Genomic DNA, 20,079 nt, shown 5'->3' with positions numbered 1-20,079 from the left:
CTGGCTGTGGGAAGAGAAGCTGCCGTTCCTGCCAGGATCTCCTGGAGCTGGCACATCCCACAGCTTTGAGGACCTTTCAGGGGGGCTTTCAGAGCTGCTCCAGGGCTGTGGCCCTAGGGCAGGGCTGGCTTTCCCTGCTGCCCCAGCCCAGGCACAGCCCAAGGCAGCTCCTGTTGCCAGGCTCTGCTGCAGGGCTGAGCAGCCGGGGCTGCAGCCAGGGGTGCCCAGGGCTGTCCTGCAGAGCAGGGTCCTGCAGCCCAGGGCGCTGTGCTGGGGCAGGGACTCTGCTGCCTGCCAGGGACAGCTCTCACCCGGCCCGGGGAGCTGCTCCCAGCACAGGGGGGGAAGCTGTGGGGGGAAGGAGCCACCCTGAGCAGGGCAGGGGCTGCTGCTGAGAGGGGCTGGGTGGGGCAGGGCTGCTCCCAACTCCAGACCTGCCTGGGCACAGCTCTGGAGGACACTTCCCAAAGAAGGTAAGCCAGGGATTGCTGGAAAGATCAGGAGCTTTCCTGAGAGTGTTTTCAATTTCCTGCTTGGAGAAGGATGGGAAAGTTGGGGTAATGACAAAAAGATTTTTCCATTTTATAATTTTTATATATTCATAGCTCTGTAAATTACTATTATATAGTTATGATACCATAATCCTTACTTAACTCTATTAAACTCTTAATTAACTATATTAAACTACAATTATATACTTAAATAACTTTAATCCTTCTTTAACTCTAGTTTGTTTCCTTATCTTTCTCTTAGATTTTAGGACAATAAGCTGACTGTCTTAATACATTCCTGGAATACTATATAGTCTTATTATCAGGAAGAGGACCTACAAGAACATTTTGTTTTTTCACCAGAATGTGAGCAGTCATAAGCAAAAAGGGAAGGCAAAGAAACCCTTGGACCTACTCCAATGGGTTGAGCCAGGGGGGTGTAACTGGGGCACCTGAATCTCCTTTTGGATGCTCCTGTTAAATATCCTAATTAATCAACCTTAATAAATCATTGAAATCAGGCCCCATCCCCAATGGGACATCTGGAAGCTTCCAATTAATGTCTGGTTTTTACTTTACTGTTCTAACACTGTTGCAAGGGTTTTGTTTTTTTCTGTCTTGATTATAGACAACAGGGGAAGGAGAGAAGCCGAAAAGGAATTGTAATCCCAGAATCACAGAACATTCTGAGTTGAAAGGGACACACAGGATCATCAAAGTAATGTTTGAGCATTTACGGGGACTCCAGAACTGTAACTTTGGGTGGTCAGTCTCTCTGCTGGGAGCCTCCCAAAAGGCCACCAGCCTCTCCTCAGCCCTGGACAGCAGCAGCATCACGTCTGCAGGGCCCAGCAGGGCTCTCCTGAGCTGCCCTTGCCCAGCTGCACACAGAGCCCGCCCCAGCCAGGGCCCTGCACACAGGCAGGTTTCTGTAGGCCCCCGGCCAGGGCACACAGGCTGGGCTGTGTCCCTGCTGGGCTCTGTGAGCACTGGCAGGGACAAGGCTCCTCTCAGGAGGGAATGTGCAGGCCCAGGGAGATGCTCAGGGAAGGAGAGGGGGCTGAAGAGAGCAGTTCTGGGGGCAAGAGAGCACTGTTGGTGTGTGGGAGGTGCTGGGCACAGCTGGGCACAGGAACAGTGTCCTGAGTGCCTGGCTGTCTCTGCCCTGCCCTCTCAGGCACAGCACCACAACATCTTCTCTTGGTTCTGCCCTGCCCTTATATTGACCCTGTTACCTGCTGCTCTCAGGGAGGCTCTGGCATTTGCAGCAGCTGAGTCAGGCACTGCCCTTGGCATTCCTGCCAGGCAGGGCTGTCCATGGGAATGGGGTGTCCAAGCTTCCCTGGCACCTGTGGGGCTGTGGGCAAAGCAGTCCATGGGAAAGGTGAATGAGCTGAGCCCCCTCCCTGAGATCCCATCATGCTCCAAGCTCTGAGCTGCCCTCCTGGGTGCAAATCTGTGCCAGAGCCTCTGAGAGTTCCCTGAATGTCCCACGGGGAAGGGCAGAGCTGCCACAGCTGAGAAAATGCTGCTGGGTTTGCCAAGGGGGCCGTGAGTGTCCTTGGCACAAGGGGGTGCTGAGACCTTGCCCAGAGACCTTTAGAGAGGGTGAGACATTCAGGGATCCCTCTGCTCCGGGCAGGGTCTGGTTTATCCCAGGCTGACCCAGGAGTGTGATTGTGCTCTGATTGCAGCCAAAGGTGCAAAGCCAGGGCAGCTGGAAACAAGCCCATCAGTCCCCTCACCTTCCCTAAACCACAGGGAATCCTTTGCCTCTCTCATCTCTCAATGGCAAACTCTGAGTGCAGCAGAAATGCTGGGGATTTCTGACCTCAGAGAGCCAGGAATGATGTGTGGGTAGGGAAAAAGTCCTTAAAACAGCTCCTGTAATCCATGTCCTAAAAACCTAGGAGTGCAGATGCTACCAAGCCTATCTCCATTCTGAGTGATTCCACTGAAAAATCCTGAATATCCAGGCTTATCCCTCCGCCACATGGCCACAAACTCAGGGCAGTAGGGCAGGGATGGCTCCTTGAGGGCCCCCATGGACAGGCCTGGCGTCTCCTGGCAAACTCAGCCAGCTCAACTGGAGCTCAGGCAGGGACCTGGGTGAAGGATTTCCCAGAGAAGGAATAAGAGTGGGTGAGTCCCAGTGGGAAAGGCTACAGGGAATGGCCCAGGTTTGGCTCAAAGCAGCTTCTCCTGACTTGTCACTGTCCTTTCTCCATGAACAGGTCCCCATGTTCAGCCCCAGCAAATGTCCAACAGCAGCTCTATCAGACACTTCCTCCTGCTGGCATTGGCAGACACACGGCAGCTGCAGCTCCTGCACTTCCGCCTCTTGCTGGGCATCTCCCTGGCTGCCTTCCTGGCCAACGGCCTCATCATCAGCGCCGTAGCCTGCGGCCACCACCTGCACACACCCATGTTCTTCTTCCTGCTCAACCTGGCCCTCAGCGACCTGGGCTCCATCTGCACCACTGTCCCCAAAGCCATGCACAATTCACTCTGGGACACCAGGAACATCTCCTACTCAGGATGTGCTGCTCAGCTCTTTTTCTTTCTGTTCTTCATCTCAGCAGAGTATTTCCTCCTGACCATCATGTGCTATGACCGCTACGTGTCCATCTGCAAACCCCTGCACTACGGGACCCTCCTGGGCAGCAGAGCTTGTGCCCACATGGCAGCAGCTGCCTGGGCTAGTGCCTTTCTCTATTCGCTGCTGCACACAGCCAATACATTTTCCCTGCCCCTGTGCCATGGCAATGCCCTGGGCCAGTTCTTCTGTGAAATCCCTCAGATCCTCAAGCTCTCCTGCTCAAAATCTTATCTCAGGGAACTGGGGCTCATTGCAATTAGTGCCTGTTTGGTATTTTGTTGTTTTGTGTTCATTGTTTTCTCCTATGTGCAGATCTTCAGGGCTGTGCTGAGGATCCCCTCTGAGCAGGGACGGCACAAATCCTTTTCCACCTGCCTCCCTCACCTGGCCGTGCTCTCCCTCTTTGTCAGCACTGGCATTTTTGCCTCCCTGAAGCCCCCCTCCATGTCCTCCCCATCCCTAGATGTGGCAGTGACAGTTCTGTACTCGGTGGTGCCTCCAGCCCTGAACCCCCTCATCTACAGCCTGAGGAACGAGGAGCTGAAGGCTGCAGTCTGGAGACTGATGACTAGACAATGTAAGAAACATTAAATTGCTGGACAGTTTCTGAAAATAATTTCTAATAAAAGTTGTCTTGATACTTCTTGTTGGTTTCATTTTGGAGCTTTTTTTTGGTTGTTTACCTTTTTTAATGTTGTCCCTAAATGAAAGCAATCAATTTTGCCATATCTCATTTTGTTTCTCCACACGTCCACTGTGACCTGTAGACTGTGTCAGCGAGGAGCTGTGCTCTTGATACCTTTAAATGAAAAAAAGGATTTCTTTCATATGAAGCTATCAAGAACATAGCTCCTCACTGCCACAGTCCAGCAAAGTTTTCCCTGGAGATCCCCCTTTTGTTGCCTTCTCTGCACAGATCAGCAATGTCTGTGTGCAGAGCTGGGGGCAGATCAGTGCTGGCACAGCAGCTGTGCCCAGCAGCAGCAGCACTTGGTGTTGCCAGTGCTGCTGCCGTGGCCCTGCCCTGCTGCCCTGGTGGCCCTGGTGTTGCTGCAGGGCCTGAGTGCTCTCGGGGCCGGGCACAGCCGGGGTGTGGGGGTGGCAGTGCCGGGGCTGCAGCAGGGACCGGCCATGGGCACTGCTAGGGCAGCGCTGACACCTCAGGCCAGGGCCTGGGGGCTCCAGCCTCCTTGCCCAGGCTCTCTCAAGAACACACCCAGCCCAATGCTCAGCACAGAAAAGCCCCGTGAGCAGCCCCAGGCTGGCCGTGGGCAGGCTGGGGGCAAACAGCATGGCTGGGGTTGCAAGGGCCCTGGGGGAGACAGGAAGGAGCAGCAGAGCAGGGGTTGATCTATCTCCAGTGCACTGGCCTCTGCAGTCAGCCAGAAAGTTTGTTCCCATCAGCTGGGAGTTTCCTGTCCCACTGCAGACTCTGTTACTCAGAGCCAGGGCTTCCTGGCAGCTGCCCCCAACAGCCCTGAGCATTTCCTCTGTTTCACATTTGCTTTCTTTGCACCTCCTGCTTCACATTTCTTCTAATTGCCCACCCCAGGGGGCCCACAACTGGAACACAGCACTCGAGGTGCTGCCCAACCAGTGCTGAGCACAGGGAAAGAATCACTGCCCTGCTCCTGCTGGCTACACCATTCCTGATCCAGGCCAGGAGCCATTGGCCTTCTTGGCCACCTGGGCACACTGCTGCCTCATGCCCAGCCTGCTGTCCATCAGTCTCTGCAGGTCCCTTTCTGCCTGGCTGCTCTCCAGCCGCTCTGTCCCCAGCCTCTAGCACTGCAGGGGTTGTTGTGGCCAAAGTGCAGAACCAACCACTTGGTCTTCCTAAACCCCACCTTTTTGGATTTGGGCCCTGGATCCAGCCTGTCCCAGGCTCTGTGCAGAGCCCTCCTACCCTCAAGCAGATCAACAACACTCACACCCAGTTTGGTGACATCTGCAAAGATGTCCTTGGTTCCTTGGGGCCCCAAATATGACAATGGTCTCCTTGGTTCCATGGGGCTACACAGTGTGACAATGTTCTCGTTGGTGATGCAGTTTCACAAGAGCCCCATGGTTCCATGGGCCCCTGAAGTGTCAGAGAGGCCCCTTCATTCCGTCGGGCCGTGGAGTGTCCCAATGGTCGCCTTGATTTTGCAGTGTCAAAATGGTGAAACCCCTTGGTTACACAAGGCCCTGCAGTGTCACAATGGCCTCTGTCGTTCCACGAGGACTCCGAGTGTCACGGCGCATTCCCTGGCTCCATTTGGCCCCAGAGCACCACACTGGACCCCTGGTTCTGTGGGCCTGCACAGTGTCACCATGGTCCTCTTAGTTCCACTAGGCCCTGCAGTGTCACGATGGCACCAGCGCATCCCAATTATCACAGAATGACAGAATCAAAGAGGCTGGAAAAGACCTTTGGGATCATCAAGCCCAACCAATACCCTAATACTCCCTTGTCACCCAGATCATGGCACTAAGTGCCACTGGAGAGGGACAGTGACACCTCCCCCCTGGCCAGCCCATTCCAATGCCCACTCACCCTTTCTGTGAAGAACTTCTTCTTATTGTCCAGCTTGAGACTCGCCTGGTGCAGCTTAAGGCTGTGTCTTCTTTACCTGCCCTCCAGCAGATCCACACTCACACCCAGCTTGGTGCCATCTGCAATTTGTGAATGGTTGACTCGATCCCCTCAGCCAGATCATCAGTGAAGATATTAAACAGGACTGGGCCCAGCACAGATCCCTGGGGGACACCACCAGTGCCTGGACACCAGCTGGGTGCAGCACCATCCCCACCACTCTCTGGGCCCAGCCTCCAGCCAGCTCTTTATCCTGGGAAGGGTGAACATGTCCAAGCCATGGGCTGCAGTTTTTCCAGGCAATTCTGTGGCTCATGGTTTTAAAGGCTTTGAAGTCCAGGCACACAACATCCAGAGCATTTCCTGCATCCATATGTGAGTCACCTGGTCATAAAAGGAGACCAGGTTGGCCAGGCAGGACCTGCCACCCCTTAATCCACGCTGGCTGGCTCTGACCCCTCGGCCATCCTGTGGGCGCCCTGTGATGGCACTCAAGGTGATCTGTTCCATAACCTTGCCAGGCACCCAGGTCAGGCTGACAGGCCTGGAGTTCCCCAGCTCCTCCTTCCAGCCCTTCTTGGGGATGGGCTCACACTGGCACCTCCAGTCCTCTGGGACCTCCCCACTGAGCCAGCACTGATGGTAAATGATGGAGAGCAGCTTGGGAGCTCATGCCCCATCTCCCTCATGCCCCTAGGATGGATTCCATCTGTTCCCAGAGACACCTGTGAGCATCTGAGTGGCTCAGCAGGTCCCCAGCTGCTTCCTCCTGGATTACAGGGGGGCTGTTCTGCTCCCTGTGCCCATTTACCAGCTCAGGAGAACACTTGTCCTGAGAACAGCCTGTCCTAATATTGAAAATTGAGACAATCAAGGTGTTAAGTAGCTCGGCTTTTCTTTCTCTTTAGTTTCTATATTCTCCACTACATCCAATAAGGAGTAGACATTCCTTTATCCCTCCTTTTGCTATACACTTTTTTATACAAAGTTTTTTTTAATTTTTTTTTCCAGAATGGGCTAGGTTAAATTCTGATTGAGCTTCACGTATCTAATTTTCTTTTGGATAACATAATGACATCCTTAAACACTTCCTGAGTTGCTGGTCCTTTTTTACACCGGAGTTCCCACAAAATGTGAATGGGCAGGCAAGCCAGTCATTTTCCTCACTAGATCATCTTTTGCCACACTGGCAGAGGCTGCTCCTTCCTCTTAGGGTTACTTTCTTGAAATGTGTCCATCCTTCCTGGACCCCTTTGTTTTTAAGGGCTGTTTCCCTTTAAAGAATCAGGACCTGATTTGGTACTCCCCAAATCAGCATCCTAAACAGGCCAAAGTCTGCCCTTCCTAATTCCAGTGCAGAAGTTTTGTTGCTGCCCCTCCTTATTTCACAGAAGATTACAGAGTGGGCTATGACATCACAGAATGGGGTATATGAGGTCATAGAGCAGCTATGACATCACAGACTGCCTCTGTGATATCACAGAGCAGGCTGTGACATCACAGGTCAGAGGTATGACATCACAGAACAAACTGAGACATCACAGAGCAGGCTGTGACATCCCCGAGGGGCTGTGTGACATCCCAGCAGGGCTGTGTCAGGTCACTGGGTTGGTCACTCTGCCCCAGCTCCCCCTCACAGTTTCTCCCAACAAGTCCAATGCTGTTCATGCCCAGCAGGGTCCCTGTCCCCTGGCATCCCCCCGGCCCACCTGGAGCCACAGCCTCCACCAAAGGATGTTCCACAGGATCCACCCCAGAGCCTGACATGGGGACAAGGGGCCAGGACTGTGTGACCAGGAGCAAAAGGGGAGGCCTTTAGGGTTCCCATTATTGAAGAAGTACCAATTGAAGCAAAAGGAAAAGGGGATATTAGTGATCTATTACTAGTTTCAGAAGCAGAATACAATATTTTGGGAACAGACCTGATTCTTTCGTTAAAATTGGTATTCAACCCCAAAATGATCAACTAAAGGTACAGATGTACAAACTGACAGACCAGAATGAGAGTAAAATATGTCCTAATGTCTGGTCCACTCCTGGGGAAATAGGTAAATTGGATATAGAACCCTTAAAAATCACCATTGTAAACGCTGAGTTTCCTGTAAGAGTGAGACAATACCCTATTCCGCTAGATGGCAGTCGAGGGCTGAAGCCAGTAATTGAAGAACTCTAAAAGCAGGGCAAGTTAGAAGAATGTATGTCACCCCACAATACCCCCAATATCCCTGTGAAGAAAAGTGACGGCAGCTACCGTCTAGTCCAAGACCTAAGGGCTGTTAATCAACAAACAGCCACAAGGTTTCCTGTGGGAGCTAACCCGTATACATTACTAAGTAAGATTTCCTCTGACTATACCTGGTGTAGTGTAGTGGACTAGAAAGATGCATTTTGGTCCTGTCCTTTAGAGGAGGGATGCAGGGACTATTTTGCCTTTGAGTTGCAAGATCCAGACACAGGGAGAAAACAACAATTAAGGTGGTCCGTTCTTCCACAAGGCTTTACAGAATCCCCAAATCTTTTTGGCCAGGCTTTAGAAAGAGTTTTACAAGATTTTGAAAGACCAGAAGGAACTAAACTAGTACACTATGTAGATGATCTATTAATTGCAGGAGAGAATCAGGAGCAAGCGAGAGAAGCAACAATCAGTCTGTTGAATTTCTTGGGAAAGAAAGGCCTAAAGGTTTCAAGGGCTAAGTTACAATTTGCTGAAGAGGAAGTGAAATATCTAGGAAATATCACTGGCTGAGTAAAGGAACAAAGAAATTGGATCCTGAGAGAATATCGGGAATACTGAGTCTGGCTTCCCCTAATAACAAAAGCGAAGTACCACAACTCTTAGAGTTATTGGGATATTGTAGACAATGGATAGATAGATATAGTCAAAATGTGAAATTGTTGTTTGAAAAACTAACAGTAATACAGTGAAATGGAATCAGGAGGATGAAAAACAATTTAAGAGTTTGAAAGATGCTCTAATTCAAGCCCCAGTACTCAGCCTACCTAACTGAGGTAAACCTTTTCAATTATTTGTAGATACTGCTGAGGAAACTGCTTATGGAGTGAGTCCTTACCCAGCACTGGGGAAGAGACAAAAAGCCGGTGGGGTATTATTCAAGGTTACTGGACCCTGTTAGTCGAGGATGACCAATATGTTTAAAAGCTATAATAGCAACTGCTCTTCTGGTAGAAGAAGCAAAAAAAGTTACATTTGGAGCTCCTTTAGTAATATATACCCCCATAATGTTAGAAGCATATTGCATCAAAAAGCAGAGTAGTGGCTCACTGATAGCCGGATTTAAAAGTATGAAGCTATCTTGATACATTCCTCTGAACTGGAACTTAAAAGTCACTCCGGCTCAGAACCCTGTTCAATTTCTCTGTGGGGAGCCAGCTGAAGATCTTGCTCATAACTGTGTGGAATTAATCGAATTACAAACAAAAGTGAGACCAGATATAAGTGAGATGGAGCTATCTAATGGGGAAAAATATTTTATCGATGGCTATCAAGGGTGACAGAAGGGAAAAGAAATTCAGGATACGCTATTGTAGAAGGAGAAAATATGTCTGCAATAGAAAGAGGAAAAATAAGTTCAAGCTCTTGAATTATTTGCTTTATACTGCGCTTTAGAACTTTTAAAAGATAAGGTGGGGACTATTTACACAGACTCAAAATATGCTTTTGGAATTGTACACACATTTGGAAAAATCTGGATGGAAATAGGCTTGATAAACACTCAAAGGAAGAAACCAATCCATCAGGAGTTAATAATCATAGTGCTTGAAGCCCTGAAAGAACCTAAGAGAATAGCTGTAGTACATGTAAGAGGTCATCAACGAGGGTCAAGCTACTTAGCGAGAGGAAACAACACAGCTGACCAAGCTGCAAAAGAGGCAGCATGTAAGTTAAAAGAAACTAGCCAGCTGAACACTATAGCGGAAATTCAAGAGGAGCTGCCAAAAAGCTATAGTACTCAAGAGGAGGAAGCTATAAAAATATTAGAAGCTAAGAAAGAGCTGGGAAAATGGGTACTATCAGATGGGAGGGAGATTTTACCTAAAGCTTATGCTAGAAGGATTCTAAGCCAGTTACACCAATGTACTCATTGGGAACAAGAGCCTTATGTGATCATTTTTTAAAATATTATGGATGTATTGGAATTTTTGATCTAGCAAAACAAATAACACAGGATGTTCAACTTGTCAAAAAGTTAACAAAAAGGTAATGAGACAATCTTCAACCGGCAGTGGAAAAATAGCCTACAGACCATTTGAAAGGGTTCAGGCGGATTATACTGAATTACCAAGGGTGGGCAAAGGAAATACTTGTTAGCATTAGTAGATCAACTGACTCATTGGGTGGAGGCCTACCCAGCTGCCTGAGCCACGGTGAAGTTTGTAGTAAAAATATTGTTGGAACAAATCATTCCTCAATTTAAGGTTATCAGGGCCATTGATTCTGATCAGGGCTCCCACTTTACTTCCAGCATCATAAGAGGAGTAACACAAGCCATGGGGATTTCCTGGGAATATCACACCCCTTAGCACCCCCAGAGCTCTGGGAGGGTGGAAAGAATGAACCGAAGTATAAAACAGAAATTAACAAAATTGATAATTGAGACCCAAATGTCATGGGTAAAATGTTTACCTTTAGCGTTACTTAATATAAGAACACTTCCAAATGCAGATACGGGACTTTCTGCGTATGAGATGCTTTATGGAATGCCCTATTCCCAGGAGGTACCCCAAACATCAGTAGTTGTAGCCGATATGACTATTCAAAAATACATACAGAAGATGGGACAACATGTCCTAGAACTAAGGGAGAAAGAAGTAATTGCCCAAATAGCCCCTCTCGGATTTAGCATACATCAAATAAAACCGGGTTACTGGGTGCTGAATAAAAGCTGGAAAGAAGAAAGTTTGTCTCCTAGGTAGGAAGGTCCATATTTAACTCTGCTGACCACCGATACTGCTGTCCAACTGCGGTAAAAGGCTGGACGCACGCATCGCGGGTCAAAGGACCAGCGGAACCACCGACAGAGACGGAACCACCGACAGAGACGCCTGCTGAGTCCCAGTGGAGAATTGCATCTACCCCTGGAGAACTGAAAACCAAGTTAAAAAAAGACTGATGTATGTCACGAAAATGCTGTACTCACCACAGGTAGAATGTACTACTCCAGACTGTAAGTGTTATCCATGGGGTTGTTTTAAGTGTATAGAGTGTGAAGAATTTTGGTATACAAACCTACCAAAGGGACAGATCCCTAATGCTCTCTGCTGTAATTGTATGAAAGAAATAGAGAAGGAAACTGACAAAACTTTGTGGGCTACAGTAAGGAAAGGATATATATTAAAACAGGTGATAAAGATTGGTAGAGAACTTGCGTACACAGAACAAGAGCAGGAATTGATTTGCAGGAAGTACCAAAGGCCAAATTAGAAAAAGTAGAGTGTGACAAGGGCAATTGGATACTGGATGAATACCAAATTAAAGCAAAAGAGTGGCAGGAAGCCAAGTATCGCTGGAAGAGGGGGAGGCACATACATTAACCCTATTGTAGTCGCACATTCCCCAAACTCAGGGGCCAATTGGCCTGAATTAAAAAGAATCGGACCACAACCACGATAAATAGAGATCTGAAGGCTCATGAGGTGAAAGGCAAAAATGAAACAAAAGATATCAGTGACTAAATCCCAAGGTATAAACTCTGATACCAAGAAGATGTACATTTCGGCCCTTGGATGCAACCCAAGGGGCCTTGAGAGAGATAGAGAGTTAAACCCTTGAGGATTATTTTCACTGTATTGATCATTGCATCCCAGGCAATGGGCCTTAGTAGCCTCACTCCTGAACTCCACATAATCCATGAGCGAGCTGCAGGATCAGAGCCTGTTGCTCCAACTGTCTGTGACAAATGCAATCACACTGTCTGGATTGGGGGAAAAATAGAATCAATGTTCATGGCACATTCCCATGTTAGTGAAGTGTGCTATGACCATAACCAATTAAAGATGTGCACTACAGGTGGCAAATTATAATGGTTTGGAGGAATTTGAAAACATGGACTGAAAGTTTCTTCCATAGATAGACCCATTTTAACCAACCTTCTAAAAGATGATGATGAACGAAGTTGTCTGCGATATGCCATATTTTTTTGTTTAGCAAAGGACAGAGAAGGAAGAGACCCAGAAAGTAAAATATCAGAAGCAATTAAGTGAACAATACAAACAGTTAGAACAGCAGTATGGTGACGGGGGTCTTCTGACTTCAAATAAGAATCTTTTTGTAGATCTAATGCAAAAAATTGCAACAGAATTAGAGTTATCCAACTGCTAGATTTGTGGGAGATTAAAATCAGCCGAAAAATGGTCATGGAGAGGTGAGGGTCTAGCTTCAGAGCAATTTCTAAAATACAACCATACTGAAATTTCCAAAACATTGAACCAGCCTGAGGATGGATTTTAATTCATCGAATAATTGGGACAGTTTGCATCAGCAGGGAGGGGAGAAAATATGCTGAAGTGGTAGGGTATGCTCCCTGCACATCTACTTTAGCTGTAAATTCAAACAATAACGCTAGAACTTGGCAGCCAACACCTCCTGCTGTATACTGGAGCTTAAATAAAGAGAAAAATTGCAAATGGAACAACAAAATGAAGTTGTGCTGGCATAAAAGTCCTGGAGCTAACCCTGGAGCTAACCCTGGAGCTAACCAATCCCTGGACACCCTAAGAGTATACTGAGAATAACCTGAGGCTGTAATTGATCCATGGAAAGCCCCAAATGGTATATATTGCATTTGTGGGCAAAAAGCTTTCAGTGAACTGCCCTGTAGATGGAAAGGATCCTGTACTTTGGGGATTACACAACCCTCCTTCTTGGTACTACCAAAGTCCAAGAGTAACCAGTTAGGAGCACCCTTATATGAAAACCTGAACAGGGAAAAAAGAGAATTGAAACTTGAGTTTCCAAGGGCAGGAGGGGACCAAAAATGGGGAGAAGAAGAGTGGCCAGCAGAAATAATAATTATGGGCCAGCCACTTGGGCTCAAGATGGAAGCTGGGGATATAGGACCCCAATTTACCTGTTGAATAGGTTGATTAGACTGCAAGCAGTGGTAGAGGTAGTCTCGAACCACTCCTCAGAGGCCCTGGACTTGTTAAGCCGGCAGCACATTCAGGTGCGGGCATCAGAATTTAATAGCCTTGGACTATCTGCTGGCCGAAGAAGGGAGAGTGTGCGGGAAATTCAATGAGTCAGAATGCTGTGTTGAAATTCATGATTACGGAGAAATCACCCAGGGTTTGGCAGCAGAGATCAAAAGGGTAGCTCATGTCCCGGTCCAAAAATGAAATTCCATTCTTCAAGCCCCATGGTGGGACCAGATGCTTGAAGGGGGAACTTGGTGGAAGAAAATAGGGTTCCTGATATTGTGCTCATTAGCTGGATTATTGTTTCTACCTTGCCTTATTCCATGTTTTATCTGACTAATCCACTCAGTCATTCAAAGCATGCAGATTGCAGTAACTGACTCAGAATTGGCTACCGGAGAAGATAGTCAACTTGAGAAAACAGCTAAGATAACCAAAATAATGAAATTAAAGAAAAGAGATCAGAAGAGAAAGCTTCAAAAGTTTTGGCCAGATTTGAAGCCCAGACAAGAATGAGTAAAATAAATGAAAATTTATACAAGCAGAATAGGGACTGTGAAATGCAAAGCTGCATTTCTTATCAGGTACAAACAGGCGACGTGTGTATTTGTGATTGTGATATGTGTAGAGACTGACAACGGGATAGTTGCGAATTCTAATAATAACTGAGAAAAATAAAGCATAGGAAAAGGCCTTTGGAACTATCTTTTGTTTGCACTTAACCCTGATTCATTTAGGAACATTGGAATTAAGGTGTTAAAGATGTTGCTTTTTGTTTGCATTTAATCCATAAAAAGCTCTGCAATAATAACCTTTTGAAGTGTAATTTTAGAACATTACCTGTATCCTTGAAACTATAGCTTTGGAATATATATAAAGGAAATATGCTTATCTCACGCCTTGTTGAAGCAAAGAAAAACAGCTTGAGAAAGGAAGATGAACATCACCTCAAGGATTTAGGGTTTCGACCAAGGGAAGCTGGACATCACTATTATGAAATTTATAGTCTCTGCAATTAAAAGGTGGACACATCTGGGGAGCTGGACTCCGCCAGATGGGATTCGTCTTTATTCTTTCGGAAACCGGACCGTCACCATCTGGGGATACTCCTTTGAGATACATCCTGAGAAATTAAAATCAAAGCAGTGTAGAAAATTGTGATGTAATAATTTGGAATAAAAATTGCTGATCAGTAAAAAATTGGAAATAGAAACTGCTGAAAAAAGCTGATGGGGACCCCTATAAATACCATCAGCAGTTGGAGGGAAAACTTCCCCCACTGTACCCAGAGCTGTATTGCTCATACTTTACCATATTAAATATTAAATTGATTGCTGCTTGAATATTGGCTAGTCAAGCTTCTTATTCATAACACACAGCAGGAGCACGGCACGAGAAATCAGAGGCAAAGGAAACAAGGAAGGATCACTTGTCTGAGTTTCCTAGGAGGCTTTGTCTGAATTTCCAAGGAGGCTTTATTCCTGAAAGGGGTCAGGTGCAAGTCACAAAGAAAGTGGGTCCGACTAGTATTTTTCAAGAGGGGATGGTCCAAGGGGTGGATACAACTCTCCCCCAATGAGGGGATCTTAGGTGAGGAACACATCACTTAGCAACTCCAATAAGGATCATTCAGGGGAGGGAAGAAGCCCCACAAACCAATCAACCATCGAGACATATCTAACTGACACAGAACATTCAAGAATACAAGGGGAGTGACTACAGAGACTGACAAGAGTAAGGGGTAGTACAACTGAGATGGACAAGGCTTATAAGGGAATGAGGGGAGGAGCAGGGAGGCTGACACACTGACGGGCAGACAAGTGTTAGGAAAACTTTGTGGTAAACAACATAGGAAGAGCCATCAGGGAGAACAGAAAGGGGTACATGGGAGAAATCATTAGGGTACATGGGAGAAACCATTATAACTGACTAACATTGGAAATCTAACTTTTATGTTAAAACACCTGTAAAACACCAACTACCACAGGTAGGGTCTGAGGGCTGGAGGGAGGGAGCTGTCAACAGGGAGGGAGAAGGCAGGAGCTATGGGAGCTTCCCACGGGCTCAGCTGTGCCAATCATCAGCTGTGCCTGGAGCTCCAGCGGGTCTCCTCTGATCTCCAGGAGGTCTCACCTTCCAAGGGGTCTGGAGGTCTTAAAGAGACACTGGTTCTTGTGAGCCAGCAGATGAAAGTAATTCTGCAGTTCTTCCCTCAAGCATCACCTGAACAAATGTACTTATGTGGGAAGGGCTGTTGTCTTCATTCAGGGCTTGAAGGGCTGGAAGAGAGAGGAACAGAGCCATGGTCAGAACCTGGATCTGCAGGAATCCAAGGAGACCTTTCTGCCAGGGCCATCCCACCCAGTTCTTTCCGTGGCCACAAGAGAGGAGGGGCCAAGGGGATCAGCTGCAAGGTGCTGGCCATGAATCCCCTCACCCGTGTCCCTGAAATCTCTGTGTGCTCTGCCCACGCCATCCCTCGTCCACACAAGGATCAAAGCCCACCGCAGCTGGGGCAGGGATTGCAACTCCCTGCTCAGGCATTGCAGCTCACCCGGCCAGCCCCCACTGACAGCCCGCTGCCCTCATCACCTTCACAGAGGGCCTGGATCTCTTCCTTCTGCTCCATCCAGGAGCACCCCAGCGATCCCTGGGAACACAGGCTAACCATAACTAAGGCTGCTGTGGCTATTATCCAGTTTGCTTTATGGCTTAATGAGGTGAGGGATTCATGGATTTTTAACTTCCACTGGATGGCAGGCACATGGATTCAGAGCTATCACACACTACCTGTGTGGTTTTGAGCTTACTTTAATAATGGTACTTACTTTGAGGAAATGACACCGGTGGACATTTTCTCCCAACCCTTCACCCAGCTCTTTGGGCCTGCCCCATCAGTTTTCAGAGGGTTCAGATCCACTCTAAATGCTAATGATATCATACAGTGGTTGGTGTTGCTGATAGGCCTGTTCTATTTAGCATTCAGAGATAAGGGAAAATTAACCTGGATAAAACCACACTGACACCAACCCCAGAGACAAGGGATGCTGTTGCCCCATAGCCTGACCCTGTCCCACAGCCCACCTCAGAAATGAACCACCCAGACTGGGTGGTGGTTCTGGTGAAGGAGATGGGCCAGATGCTGAAGGAGCACATTTCCCCAGCTGGTGAGAAACCCTCCCCCTGCCTCAAAGAGAGAGAGTCTGAGGGTGCAGCAGTGGAACCCACAGTTGTTACAACTGTCCAGGTTCCAGCTGAACTGCAAAGGCAGACACAGCCAGCAGCAGTCGCTCCTATGGAAACAAGGAGATCTAAAATGAAATCAGAGCACCCAGGCAACGATAAGAAAGGAGGGCCTTCACAACCCACAGGGGAGCCAATGGTTGAGATCATCACCAAGTCCCTGATGTACAAAAGTCCCTGTAATCTGCACAAAGACATTGTACGACAGGGACATGAGGCTAATACAACCTGGTTACTCTGGGTCTGGGACCTCATGGGTACAGGCCTGCAACTGGATGGTGGTGAGGCAAGGAATTTGGGGCCCTTGACCCAGGATTCAGGTGAGAATCAGATTTTTGTAAGGGAGTAAGGGTCCCTTTCCCTCTGGGAGCAGCTTTTAATGAATGTCAGAGAGAGGTTTGTCCACAGGGAGAGAATGCAGGAGCACCACCATAGAATGTGCTGGAAGACCCTCAAGGAAGGGATCAAAGAGCTGAGAGAAGTGGCAATATTGGAGGTACTCTTTGGGAGGGATGGACAGCATGATAATGACCCCGACAAGGTCAGGTGCACAGGGCAAATGTTAGGGAGTCTGGCAAATCTGGGGCCATCCAAGTACACCACCTTTATTGCAACAATTAGTGCTGATAACAACCAAGAGACAGTGTGTTCTGTCACCAACAAGCTTAGATATTGTGAGAGTATGATCAATGGCCCCATGTAGGATCATGTCTCTGCTGTGATCAAGGACCTCAAAGAGGAGATAAGGGAGATGAAGGAGGAGGTGAGGAGGATCCATGTGGCACCTGGGCGAGTCACAGGCCCCAAAGTCAGAGACCAACATCCCCCAGCCAGAGAGAGAGGGTACACCCCATGGGCTGACCTGTGGTTCTTCCTGCATGACCATGGGGAAGACATGGGAAGGTGGGTTGAGAAACCCACTTCTGTCCTAGCAGCACGGGTGCATCAACTCAAGGAGGGAAACACTAACTGAGGGAGTTCCACCCAAATGAAAGTAGCCTCAGCCTCCCACGATTGAGCTTGTGGACACTAGAGAAGAGAGGACGATCTGTTGGATTACCTTGAAGGAAACTCTACCATGTATGTCCAGGAAAGAAATAATAGCCAGGGCTAGAGGAGACTTGCCTCTAGTCAGGAAGAGGCAAGGGACAGTGTGGATCCGATGGCCTGGCACATCAGAACCACAGAAATATGAAGCCTTAGTTGATACTGGTGCGCAGTTTACAGGGTGTAAACATCAGGACATGTGGGGGCAGAACCTGTTTCTATTGCTGGGGTGTTGGGGGGATCACAGCAATTGACCCTGTTGGGAGCCCAGGTGAGCCTGACTGGGAAGGAGTGGCAGAAACATCCTATTGTGACTGGCGCAGAGGCCCCATGGATTCTGGGCATAGACATTCTCTGGAACAGCTTTACAAAGACCCAGAGGGACTCAGGTGAGCTTTTGGAATAGCTGCTGTAGAGGGAGAGAATATTAGGCAGTTGAACACCTTGCCTGGATTATCAGAAAGCCCATCTGCAGTACGACTCCTGAGGGTGGAACAGCAGGAAGTGCCAGTTGTCACCTCGACTGTGCACCGCTGGCGATATTGAACAAATTGAGGTGCCGTGATCCCCGTGATCCCCATCCACAAAATGATCCGTGAGCTGGAGAGCCAAGGGATGGTCAGCAAAACCCACTCACCCTTCAACATCCCCATCTGGCCTGTGCAGAAGTCTGACAGAGAATGGAGATTGACTGTGGACTATTGTGGCTTGAATGAAGTGACTCCACCGCTGAGCGCTGCCGTGCCGGACATGCTGGAACTCCAGTACGAGCTGGATTCCAAGGCAGCAAAGAGGCACGCCACTATAGACATTGCCAATGCATTTTTCTCCATTCCTCTGGCTGCAGAATGCAGGCCTCAGTTTGCTTTCACCTGGAGAGGCGTGCAGTACACCTGGAACCGACTGCCCCAGGGGTGGAACACAGCCCCACCATCTGCCATGGACTGATCCAGGCTGCACTGGAAAAGGGTGAAGCTCCAGAACATCTGCAGTACATCGAGGACATAATTGTGTGGGGGAACATTGCAATCGAAGTGTTTGAGAAAGGAGAGAGGATCATCCAGATTCTGCTGGAAACCCACCTCACCATCAAGAAGAGCAAAATGAAAGGACCTGCCCGAGAGATCCAGTTCCTGGGAGTGAAGTGGCAAGATGGATGGTGTCAGATTCCCACTGAGGTCATCAATAAGATCACCACGATGTCTCCATCAACCAGCAAAAAGAAAACACAAGCTTTCTTAGGTGTCATAGGCTTTTGGAGAATGCACATTCCTGAGTACAGCCAGATTGTGAACCCTCTATACCTGGTCACCCGCAAGAAGAACGATTTCCACTGGGGCCATGAACATCAAGAAGCCTTTGCCCAGATCAAGCAGGAGATCACTCATGCAGTAGCCCTTGGCCCAGTCAGGACAGGACCAGAGGTGAAGAACATGCTCTACTCTGCAGCTGGGAACCACGGCTTGTCCTGGAGACTTTGGCAGAAGGTGCCTGGGGAGACTCGGGGTCGACCACTGGGATTCTGTAGCCAAAGCTACAGAGGTTCTGAAGCCAACTACACTCCCACAGAGAAGGAAATCTTGGCCACCTATGAAGGAGTTCAAGGGGGCTTAGAGTTGACTAGTACAGAAGCACAACTCCTCCCTGGCACCCTGAATACCAGTGCTGGGGTGGATGTTTAAAGGAAAGGTTCCCACTACCAACCACGCCACTGACCCCACATGGAGCAAATGGATTGCCCTCATCACACAGCACGCCTGTATTGGGAACCTGAACCACCCTGGGGTTTTAGAGATAATTACAAACTGGCCAGAAGGTGAGAACTTTGGTCTCACTGATGAAGAGAAACAAGTGACAAGGCTAAAGAAGCTCCACCCTACAATTAGCTACCAGCAGAGGAAGTGCACCATGCTCTTTTCACTGACGCTTCCTGTCGTATTGTAGGGATGAGCCAGGAGTGAAAAGCAGCCGTATGGAGCACCACACAACATTTGCACAAGCTACTGAAGGAGAAGGTGGATCAAGTCAACTTACTGAACTCAAGGCCGTTCAGCTGCCCCTGGACATTGCTGAGAGAGAGAAGTGGCCAAAGCTCTACCTTTATACTGATTTGTGGATGGTAGCCAATGCTCTGTCAGGTTGGCTGGAAAGGTGGAAAAAGGCCAGCTGGCAGAGTAGAGGAAGACCAATCTGGGCTGCTGATGAGTGAAAAGACATTGCCTCTTGGGTAGAAAATCTAGCTGTGAATGTCCGCCATGTAGATGCCCATGTCCCCAAGAATAGAGCCAATGAGGAGCCCCAAAACAATGAGCAGGTAGGTCAGGCTGCAAAGATAGAGGTGCCAAATATAGACCTAGATTGGGAACATAAGGGGGAGTTGTTCCTAGCTCAATGGGCCCATCATGCCTCAGGTCATCAAGGCAGAGATGCCACCTATAAGTGGGCATGAGACAAGGGGCGGTTTTAACCATGGACAGTATTTCTCAGGTTATCCATGACTGTGAGATGTGTGCTGCCATCAAGCAGGCCAAGCGAGTGAAGCCCCTGTGGTATGGTGGGCGATGGTCCAAGTACAAGTATGGGAAGGCCTGGCAGGTTGACTCCATCACACTGCCCCAGACACGCCAAGGCAAGCGCTACGTGCTGACCATGGTGGAAGCCACCACTGGATGTCTGGAGACCTACCCTATGCCTCACACTACTGCCCCTAACACGATCCTGGGCCTGGAAAAGCAAATCCTGTGGAGACATTGTGTGGGAGGATCGTCGTCTGTTTGTCCCAGGTGTCCACAGGGTTGGGTTTCTTACCTAGGTATGGGCAGTCATTTGGTAACAGGGGGACTCCCACCAGGCACGTTGAGAGCAGATCATCTAGGCTTCCCATGGCCATACAGAGATTGTCTGGCTTTAATGACTTCACCAAAGTGACCCAGATGTTTTGTTTTGGCTGAGGGACGATCCAGCTGGTG

The 20,079-nt window shown here is 48.5% G+C and overlaps 1 protein-coding gene across 1 annotated transcript; it reads left to right on the top strand.

The window, feature by feature from the left end:
• Window positions 1-3,129: 3,129 nt before the first annotated feature.
• LOC134433338 (olfactory receptor 14J1-like) lies at window positions 3,130-19,060 on the top strand (the record flags this gene model as incomplete). Its single annotated transcript, XM_063182194.1, has 2 exons — window positions 3,130-3,591; window positions 19,055-19,060. Coding segments are annotated over 2 exons (468 nt in total), but the record flags the coding sequence as incomplete, so codon positions are not given.
• Window positions 19,061-20,079: the final 1,019 nt, after the last annotated feature.

This window comes from Melospiza melodia, unplaced genomic scaffold (genome assembly GCF_035770615.1).
Source record: "Melospiza melodia melodia isolate bMelMel2 unplaced genomic scaffold, bMelMel2.pri scaffold_18, whole genome shotgun sequence".
Lineage (NCBI taxonomy): Eukaryota > Metazoa > Chordata > Aves > Passeriformes > Passerellidae > Melospiza > Melospiza melodia.
This window is presented reverse-complemented; position numbering and strand designations above follow the sequence as displayed.